We start from the raw sequence: 12246 nt of genomic DNA, 5'->3' as shown, positions 1-12246 counted from the left end.
ATACACAGTATAATAAACCCAAGACGTTTCGCAGATCGTTCTGCATCTTCAGTTGGATTGAAGGGAAGTGTGACCAAGACGAGTATAAATATGTATAAAGGGAAAACTTGGAGAGGTCACTTAATGACTCTCCTCTGTTTGGCCGGCGCTGTTTGGTTGGTTCCTAAGCCTAGCCGATCGCCTAAGGCATGACATTTTATCCTCTGCGGGGATATTTTGGACCTTTATGGGTGTTCTCTGATCTGGTGGTTGTATTTTGGTGAGCAAATGTCTCCTGCGTGTAGGTTTCATGCTGGGGAGGAGGGAGAAATCATTTGTTTGTACATTAATAATAGGTTGTAAATCTTTTATGATTACAGCCTCCAAAATGGTCAAACGTTGGAGGTCCTTCTCCTCTGCGACGATTTCTGTGTTGTGTACCATGGTTTCCCTGTCTAGATGGCGTCTGTGGTGGGTCCAAAGGTGTTGTTTCGGTCCTCCTTGTTGTAGGTGAAGGGTGATTCTTCTGGACAGGGTGGTAGTTGTCCTTCCCACCTACAACAAGGAGGACCGAAACAACACCTTTGGACCCACCACAGACGCCATCTAGACAGGGAAAGAAATCGTCGCAGAGGAGAAGGACCTCCAACGTTTGACCATTTTGGAGGCTGTAATCATAAAAGATTTACAACCTATTATTAATGTACAAACAAATGATTTCTCCCTCCTCCCCAGCATGAAACCTACACGCAGGAGACATTTGCTCACCAAAATACAACCACCAGATCAGAGAACACCCATAAAGGTCCAAAATATCCCCACAGAGGATAAAATGTCATGCCTTAGGCGATCGGCTAGGCTTAGGAACCAACCAAACAGCGCCGGCCAAACAGAGGAGAGTCATTAAGTGACCTCTCCAAGTTTTCCCTTTATACATATTTATACTCGTCTTGGTCACACTTCCCTTCAATCCAACTGAAGATGCAGAACGATCTGCGAAACGTCTTGGGTTTATTATACTGTGTTTTGTTTATTTTCATTTATTTTGTATATAACATAGACTTCTGTGTTAATATAAGTTACCAATGTCTATTGGAAATTTGCTTCTTCCCCTCTCATTCCCCCAGAAATCTACTTTCCGAAAGCTAGAAAGCTTAAGAAAGAAATTAATTTCTAATGAATTTGCTGTCGTTTTCAACAGAATATATATATATATACATATATGTATACATATATGTATATATATATGTATATATATATGCATATATAGAAGTATATGTATGTATATATATGTATATATATACATGTTTATATATATATATGTATATATATATATATATATATGTATATATACTGTATATATATATATATGTAATATAGGTATATATATATTTATTTATAGATATATATATATATATATATATATATACATAATATATAATATATATATATATATATATAATATATATATATATATATATAATATATATATATATACATATGTATATCTTATATATATATATATATATATATATATATATATATATATATATATATTATTCTTTCCTTTAAGAAATACAATGAAACCTTTAAGTGATCGTTTATCACTTATTATGATGAAGGAAAGACGAAATACTTGTTAGACTACAGGCAATGCACATCCCATTGAATTTCCACACAGACATTACCCCTGACATGACGTATAGTTTCTTTAGCATTATTTTTCATAATTAAAGAAAGATGTATTGATTAATATATGAGGAAAATTTTGTATTCATAGCATTCATTTTCAAGTATGATTGCCATTTTATATTTCATGAAATCCATCTACATAAAGAAAACTTTATTCTTCCCAGATAACGAACCAGATGATACGTGCCTGCCAGGAGTATATTTCAGCGCGAGGACAGGAGACAATCTGGTCTCAACCTCGGGAGACGGCGCGGAGGAAAATCAAAGACTGCCTTAGACTTAACACAACTTACCGCCAGGCCTACAAGAAAACAAAGGTTGGATCACGAGTGTCACATTGTTAATATCTACCATTTTATTTATTTTTTCTCGTATATTCAGAGTATAATCGCATTGTCCATATGATGATGAAAGTATTATATATATATATATATATATATATATATGTATATATATATATATATATATATACATATTCATGTATATATATATATACATATGTATATATATATACATATATATATATATATATATATATATATATATATATATATATATATGTGTGTGTGTATGTATATTGCGTCTTAGGTAATATTCTAGTTAATATTATTTGCATGAATGACCAAATGGAGACATAACCAATACGGAGTAATTCGCTACCTAAGTGATACCCAAATACTGAATTAAACGAGTTATTAAATTTTCAGTCCTGGTTAGGACATGAAATATACATACAAACATATACCAAGGCTTTTTCCCCCTTACAAGGGAGGTAGCCAAAAAGGAAAAGGCATAAAATCATTCTCACCCATTCCATCCCTGAATACACTCCACACCCCTCCACTCTCCCTCTTATCTTAGCACCTCCTGGATGACGGGTCATCCCTGCACCTTGTCCATTGCCCTGGGTCCCACTTACACTCCTAAACTTACACTCACCCTTCCCTTTCAACTTAGTTTCACTCAAACCCAAGACATCCATCTTTCTTCTCATAAACATAGTACCTATCTCTTCCCTTTTACTCTTATCTGTACCACATCCACGCACATTAAAAGACCCAAGCCTTAGGGTGCTGGTCGGAAAACTCCCAGACCCTCTTATGCCTTTACTTTTTTGTTTAGGAATGTCCCCTGTGGGGCTACAAGGAGAAGGATGCCTAGTCCCACTCCCCGTCCCTTTCTTCTCGCCTCCTACGATCCAAGTGGAAATACTTGGAGGCAGTATTCTTTTCCCCCACCACAAGGAAATATATTATTGCTAATTCAAGCTTAACTCTAATTATTATGTCATGAAATAGATAACTAAACAAAACCTGTCTAAAAATGTTATTTGCGATGACATAAGATAGTGATTTTCAATCTTGAATCAGAGAAACACAAATTTGTAATCCGGTTCATACCCAGTATTAAGATGATATGAAATAAGAATTATTGATCATACTCATGAATGAGTAAACTGAATATTAAAACATTTGACAGGACCACATCTGTTAGTGTTAAGCTAATAGAATGGTTAGGGGTAAGGCAGGGCACAAATCAAAATAGTATAAAAAAAAAAAAAAAAATCCGTCCCATTCCCGCAAGGTAGGAAATGAGAAACCCTTGCTAGGGCGCCCTGTCAGTTAAAGCTGTTTTTTTTTTTTTGGGGGGGGGGGGGCGATGTTTGAGTTGTCGGGAACCGCAAGAAGCATGCAGCGGGTCCTAGAGTCGAACTGACGATCACCTGTTTATGAGCTCGACACGGTATCTACTGGGCGACCGCGCGGTCATAGAATGGTACAATGTAGTATAATTGCCTTTCTGTCCATGTCTATAGATAGTTATCCATTATCAATAAAGACGACATCGTAGACAGAATTAGTAACTATTTTTGTTGCATAAATTTTACTCGCGCAAGTCCTATCTCTACTAATGAATTCAATTGCCATTAAGAATTACCTTGGTTAACACGTAATTTGCTTTTTCATTAAGTAGATAACTATCAACAGAGGAGTATTTTGTAAATTAAATTCCATTGATACTGAATTTGGTGGTCGTGTTGTCATACTTGGATTTAGTAGTTGTAACTACTATACATGGATGAATGATAAAAAAAATTCTTTATGATTATCTATTACAGGTTGTATGATGTAATACACGTATGGATACTATTTCTCTTTTATGTATTTAATCTGATTTTTTTTCACTTGTAATTATTATTTTATTAATGTTATTTTAGAATCTGATTTTATTATGAGATGTGTTTGGAGACATTCATTAAAAAAAGAAAATTACTTTATAACTTTGATCATGAATATAAATGTTCAACTTATTTTTCATTATTCACAACACATAAGTCAAAGACAATGAATCTGGTTATATACATTTTTTCACTATTCCAAAACATAGGACAATGGTGGTAAATCTGGTCATAACCAAGATCCTCTTGGCGTAATCCATTAATAAATCTCTTATTGATTCTTTATTTATCTTATGCAAAATATCCTCTTACTATTGTATTGATATTCATAATAAGAACAACAAGTAACCACTTATGCCTTTATTTTGTTGATCAGATATCTTCTTTGAAATTTAATGTCTCTTGTAACAATGACACATTATCATTCAGGAGAAGCTTGAGTCGATGCCAGGAGAGAGGCCATTTACCTTCAGTGAACAGTACGTCTTTGGCAAATTCGACTGCTTCTGCTCAAGACTCAACAAAATCACACAACTCTTCAATGACATGGACAGATACTCATCGTTCTTCGAGGGAAGAGCCGAATGTAAGTCTGCGTCCAAAAGGATGCTAACATAAATGCTATAACCAATATAGACGCTCTAGTGAATGTTCTGTCGTAGCATGACATGTGTTAAAACTACTGTTATAATGACAGCATTCAGTAAATCGATTTCTTGTTTAGAGCCACTCATGTGTGTATTAATGCAACAAAAATGGCTTGCAGGTATAATGAATGGTTCTTTTACTTAAATTTTTCTATGATTCATAAAAAAGAGTAAAAATCAATTACCTTTTCTTGTTAAACATTTTTCTCTAACGCCTTAAAAGTCTAAATAAAAATTGTGCACGATTTTTTATAAATGCCTGCAACTTATTATAGTAATTACATTTTCATGCTTGATAAAATATTAAACATATGCAAACACACATATAAGGATATAGGAAAACAATTACAGAACCGATATATTGATATATTAGAATAGAAATATAAAAACAATATATGATTACACTCACATATACCTACGTATGTCATATGTGTATATATTTTATCCACAATGATATATATATATATATATATATATATATATATATATATATATATGTATATGTATGCATATATATACATACATACGCACACACATACATATGCACACACACATACGCATATAAACACACACACACACACACACACACACACACACACACACACACACACACACACACACACACACACACACACACACACACACACACACACACACACACACACACACACACACACACACACACACACACACACACACACACACACACACAAATATATATGTATATATATATATATATATGTATAAATATATGTATATATATGTATATATATAATATATATGTATGTATATATATAAATATATATATATATATATATATATATATATACATATATATATATATATATATATATGTATATATATATATATTTATATATGCATATATATGTTTATGAATGGTAAGAATGGAAAGACACGATTGAGAACAAGAGACTTTATTCCTGACCGGTTTCGCCTTTGAGGCTTCTTCAGAGTTATATATATATATATGTATATATGTATATGTATATGTATATGTATATATATTTATACATACATATATATATATATACATGTATATATATATATGTATATACATATACATGTATATATATATATATATACATATATGTATATATATATATATATATATATATATATATATATATAATCAAGGTGTTTAAAAGATATTATATAATTTGAGATGTGAATATCACAGAAAGTACATATGTAAGGCAAATAAAACTAATTGGGCTTAATATTGAACAACATAAAATGTAATCCTCTAAATTTGAATGAGAACATCAAAGATATGTGGATTATATGAATGGTTTTACAAAAGTTGAATATGCGCTTCGCCTGAGACAAGGCAAATGTGAAGTCGCTAGCCCATTTCCTCCCAAACACGCCGCAGCATATCATGGGTAACAATCTCTAGTGTGGTAGTGATTCTCTACTTGAGCTCGTCTAGGTCTCCAGGAAAAGGAGGGGCATTGACCCGTCGCTTCACATAACACCAGATATAATAATAATAATAATAATAATAATAATGATAATAATGATACAATTAAAAATTAGAAAAAAATCGCAAGGCGTTAGGTCAGGTGACCATGGTGGCCATTTTAACAGCACATTGTCTTCAACACCAGCACGCCCGATCCATCTCCCTCGTAGATTGTAATTGAAGTAAGCCTCCACTGTGAGCTTCCAATGAGGTGAAACCCCGTCCTGTTGAAAAATGAAGTCTTCATGTTCATTTGCAGTGAGTTCATCCATTAGCCAGTTCTGAAGCATTTGCAGAAAAACATCGCCGGTCACATTTCCCCCAAAGAAAAACGAGCCATGAACAGGCTTCTTGAAGATGGCTCAGAACACATTCACTTTTGGTGAGTCCCTCTCGTACTCAATTGTGGCATGGGGATTTTCTTCTTTCCAAATGCAAACATTATGCTTATTGAATTTTTCATTAGTATGAAATGTCGCCTCATCACTGAAAACAAGGCGTTTTATGAACTCTCCTTCTTCAAGTTTCTCTTGCATATCAATACAGAATTGTTTGCGCTTTCGCTTGTCATCTACCGTTATGGCCTGAACGAAATGCAGCTTGAAGGGTTTCATCACCAAGCGTATCCTCACACCACGTCAAATTGTCGTCGAAGAAATCTGGGTTTCTAGACTTGCTCTTTTTATGGACTTCTTTGGGCTTCGCAAGGGTTTTTGGCAAACCTATTCGACCGTCTCCTTCGATGTTACTGGTCGCCCAACTTCATCTGCCCTCCAGCTTTCCTCTTTGAATTTTTTGTGTCATGCCTAATACTGCATTACCGTTTGTGACTGTTTAGAGAACTCTTTCACAAACGCACGCTCCACAGTTTTGTTTGACTGTGTTCGGGTATACTCCAAAACATAGAACACATTTTCGCTTCTAGTGAATGGCATTTCTAAACCTGTAAAGATAAACATATCAAATATTAGACATGCAATTTTGATCTACCGGTATTTCTACACTTACTTGAAGTCACTTGAACATGAAATGTCAAATTTATAAGATTGCCAATGGATAACAGTTTCTTTAAACACCTTGTATATATGTATATATATATGTATATATATATATATATATATATATATATATATATACGTATACATATATGTACATAAATACATATGTATATATATATATATATATATATATATATACGTATACATATATGTACATACATATATACATATATATATATATATATATATATGTTACAGTAAGATTGTGAAACTAGGGATTTTGTGAAGTCTCTAAAAATTTCATGGAATATATTAAATTACTGTTTAACTTAGGGACTTCATGAAATTACTAAAAAATCTAGGGATTTCATGTATTTACTGAAATGATACTCCAGTTATTTCACGAAATCCCTGATGATAGTAAATACATAGAACAACAGAAGCTTTATTTTGAAATTTTATTCATAAATCGTATCATAAAAATCAAGTATAAAATGGTTAAGAATTTACAGCTCAGGTTATCACAGAGCTAAAGTAGATGTGGCCTCAGCTCAAACTAGTTCATGGCCAACCCAGACATCCGCAAAGCCAGGGCTCTGTGGAAAGACATTGTAGTGGCATGGATGAGTGATACTAACACGCAGGACCGGACAGTTGGACTTAAATTTGTTCAGCAACAGAAGAATTGTGCTCACCATGTTGGAATAAATAGAACATCATACTAAGCCATGTTGGAGAGGACCCTAAAGTTGGCCTGACATCGTCTAGTCTCCCGCCTGAAATACTTTAAAGGCTAAAATCTGAAGATCTCCTGGCAGTACTTCAGTCATTATCATCTACCAATACTGAGTCAACATCTAATGAAACTGACGTACAAATCTCTGCCACACGTGAAAAAATTTATGAGCAACCTTCTGTCTCTGGTGAGCAACCATCTGCTCCTGTCAGTAAGTCAACATCACTACCTGCAACCAAGCAGCCACCAGTAGTGAGCAAGAATTCTGCACCCGTTAACAAGTGGCTTGAAGACATAAGCAATCAACGTAAAAGAGCACGTGAGTCACAGTTATCCCAGACAGAACGAATGGTAAAGCGCTCTCATATTGATCTAAAGGCTGGTGAAGTTGGATTCAATGTTGCTGTTCCAATACCTATGATTGACATAGAGAGAGGTGACCCAAGAAACATTATTGGAGTTATTGTTTACAGAGATGAAAATGACTTGTACAGAATTGCAGTGAAAGCTGGGATATTGAGTACAAAGTATTCCGGGAATCAGTTTGACATTTGTCCTCAGAGACAATTAAATGAAACTGATGTCAACACAGACTGTACCATTACACTCCGTCAAGCCCTCAGGTCTACAACTTTTGGTGGGCAAGGATTCTTTCACTGTGATTGTAGCAAACAGTGTCAAACAAAAAAATGCAAGTGTTCTAAAGCAAATAATATTTGTAATAGCAGGTGTCACAGCAGTTTGACTTTTAAAAATAAGCATTAGCTTTAATGTGCTACTACATTCTATTTGATTTTATACATGATTTTATATGATGATTTATGAATAGAATTTCAAAATAAAGCTTCTATTGTTTACTATAATCAGGGATTTCATGAAATCCCTAGATATTTTAATTTAAATAATTTCATTAAGTCCCTAAATGAAACAGCAATTTCATAAATTCCCTGAAGGTTTTAGGGATTTCACGAAATCCTTAGGTTCACAGGCTTACTGTAACATATATATATATGTATATATATATATATATATATACATATATATGTATATATATATACATATATATATATATTACATATAGATATGTCTCTATATATATATATAAATATATATATATATATATATATATATATATATATATGCATACAACAAAAAGTGCCCAAACTAAGCAATAGGTAATGAGTATTTTTAGATTCAACAAAACAAAGAAGTATTTTGAGCTGTTCATGGGTCTTCTTTAAAAATTTGAAAGGGTCGAGTTAACAGAAAAATCCATATTTCCAGTACTGTACACACACACACACACACACATATATATATATATATATGTATATATATACATATATATATGTATATATATACATATAAATATATATATTTATATATATACATATATATAAATATATATATATATATATATATATATATATATATATATATATATATCAAGGACTACTATTACACAGGAGGTGCGCACCGAGATCCCTGGGTCCCCTAGCGGAGGCCATTGCTTTCTTTGTAACCTAACATTTTATATTGGACAAATATATCAAAACTAGAAACCTAACATTGTATATAGGGCAAATATATTAACTATTGACTTATCCAATGCAGTATAAGTTAATATAAACTTTTGTAGTGAAATAGGAAACTATCTTTAAGGCACTGTTATGCTTTGAAATGCCAATTTTAGTCGGACTTAACAGGTGTTATTGTCTTGTTCAGCATCCTCAGTTTCTCAAGATGGTTCAGAACCTGAGGCCAGGTTATATTCCTCCATCCAGAAAAGATATTGCTGATAAGTACTTGGATCTTGTGTATGAAAAGTAATGTAAAAAGTGTGCAGATGACCTAGATAATGAAACTGTATTTCTTTCAATTGATGGGGGGTCTAACATCCATAATGAGCCCATAATATGTGTCACTCTAACAACATCCACTGGTCAGATTTATTTATTTGCCACAATAGACACATCAGGGAAACCTCACACTGCTGAATATCTTCTACAACTTGTACAAAATTCGATCAAGAAGGCTGAACAAGATTTTGGTTGTCACATTGGAAGTGTTGTGACAGACAATGCAGCAAATGTCACCAAGATGAGAAAACTCATGGAGGAATCGAGTGAACCTGAGCATACCGTCCTCACATACGGCTTATACCGTTCCTTGTATACTTGTGGCAAGTCTATATAACACTGCTCCTTATATTGATATGCTAAAAATGTTATTTAGCAATCAGATCGCATATCAGATAGCAATCCCACAATATTTAAAATCTATAAAAAAAAATATCTATTTAAATCAAATAAATCTGATTTAGATAAAAACAAAATCGATTCTTTATATTAAAAAAAAAAAAAAAAATGCCAACCCTGGTGTCCACTAACCTCATACAATAATATCTGTTAAGTCCGGCTAAAATTGGCATTTCAAAGAATAACAGTGCCTTAAAAATAGTTTCTTATTTCACTATAAAAGTTTATATTAAGGGGAGATACCTCTGCCAGATCTAAGCACATTAAAACTAGCCCAATCATCTTAAAATTTTTACACGATGTCAAGGATACTTGGAGATCAGAATAGCCAAAAATTAAAGTGATCCATTAAGTATTTATATTTTATCTATCTATTTATTTATCTAAATAGCAGTTACTCTTTAGATATGAATAGCTAGTTCCCATGTTGCTTGATTTACAAAGCAAAAATATTACCTGAAAGCTATGTATATCTCCTACAAACTTTGGGTGAATAAAAAAAATATATTGAAATTATATATATAAAAACAATAAATTAACCAAAATAAAAGCAGAACTTTCATTCAAAAATTATTTATAAATTCACTGAGAGATGAAATGTTTGTACCAAGTAAATAACTTCCTCATTTTATGAGAATCATTGTGCATTTAATTTTTTTAAGATAGAGCAAAAATTATAGAAGTTATTAAAGTTTTTATGACAAAAACTAACATATAAATGGATTTTTAGATATATAAGGATTTGCTTATTGCTGCATAAAAAAGACTATGCTTCCTACAGATAAAACCATTATATAAAAGTTCTTCCTTAGAGTATGTAGATTAAATAATTTTTTTTTTTTTTGTAAATTGGACAGGAAATAAGAAAAATAGAGCCATTTTTCCACATGAAACTTCACTGAAAATTGGTAGATTTAGTACCATATATACGGTACTGCCAATAAACACCCCAGCAAACATTTCAGTAATGATCAGATACTCACATGCACACTCTACAGTAATCTAGAATGCACCAGGAGAATATCCAATAGTACTTGGTCCACCTGACACTTGATAAGGCACACTAATTTTTTCATTGTTTCATTCTCTATTAGTGAACACTTACGTACAGAAAACTTATCTTCTTCCAATTTGCCTTCCACTAACTGCTTACGCAGTGACACAGGGCTGAAAAATATTGGGAATGTGATGACGTCCATGACTCTCACCTGTTGACAACTCAATTCCACTATATTTTTTAACTTCGTGTGTAATATTTTCATCTTGGCAGACATCTGTTGGCTTCTGCGCTTCTTTGTCTCACTTATTCGTGGCATTCTGGATGATGTCACACCTTTAGTCGCGAAAAAATGTGGGTAAAACAAACGCCTAAGCAATCACAATTTCAAAACACAGAGGTGGAGGGTGAGGGGAGAGTTGCTGCCGAGAAACTCCCACAGCCCAACTGATCGTACCGGACAATAACCGATTTTTTTTTAACTCGTAATAATCGAAAAAAAAAACATATATAATGAATAATATAATTCACCATATGGCAACACCGCGCACCCATGCGTATGTTGGCCGGGCCATTTAAACGGTTTAATGGGACAATATGCGTAAATAAACGTACGCATGCCACAGCTACATGTCCAGGCTACCTCCTAGTGTCGTCAGCTAAAGATGCATAATTTCATGATCTTCCATGATCCAAGTAAGGTATCTCCCCTTAACTTATACTGCATTGAATAAGTCAATAGTTGATATATTTGTCCTATATACAATATTAGGCTTCTAGTTTTGATATATTTGTCCAATATAAAATGTTAGGTTACAAAGAAAGCAATGGCCCCCGCTAGGGGACCTAGGGATCTCGGTGCGCACGTCCTGTGTAATAGTAGTCCTTGATATATATACATACATACATACATATATATATATATATATATATATATATATATATATATATATATATATACATATATATGTATATATATAATATATATATATACATATATATATATATATATGTATATTTTCATGTATGTATACATATATGTATATATATATATATATATCTACATATATATACACTTATATTTATATATATACATACATATATATATATATATATATATATATATATATATATATATATACATATATATATATATGCATGTAGAATTAAATACGACAGCATTCTGACAATTGTTCAACTTTTTCTTAATGTTTTCTATTTGTCTTATCAACTTTTTTCCAGTTGTAGGGTGAGCTGATACAATTTCTCCATAGTTC

The 12246-nt window shown here is 32.6% G+C and overlaps 1 protein-coding gene across 1 annotated transcript in view; it reads left to right on the top strand.

Annotated features, from left to right (window-relative positions):
- Positions 1-12246, top strand: part of LOC143033573 (dynein axonemal heavy chain 5-like) — a 197059-nt gene that overhangs the window by 169434 nt on the left and 15379 nt on the right. Inside the window, 6 exon segments of the mRNA XM_076199064.1 lie at positions 1836-1988; positions 4280-4436; positions 6260-6362; positions 6447-6602; positions 7771-8351; positions 11243-11323. Coding sequence (XP_076055179.1) covers positions 1836-1988; positions 4280-4436; positions 6260-6362; positions 6447-6602; positions 7771-8351; positions 11243-11323 — 1231 coding nt within the window.

The sequence above is a fragment of the Oratosquilla oratoria genome, chromosome 16 (genome assembly GCF_046742065.1).
Source record: "Oratosquilla oratoria isolate Oo_2021 chromosome 16, ASM4674206v1, whole genome shotgun sequence".
Taxonomy (NCBI): Eukaryota; Metazoa; Arthropoda; class Malacostraca; order Stomatopoda; family Squillidae; genus Oratosquilla; species Oratosquilla oratoria.
This window is presented reverse-complemented; position numbering and strand designations above follow the sequence as displayed.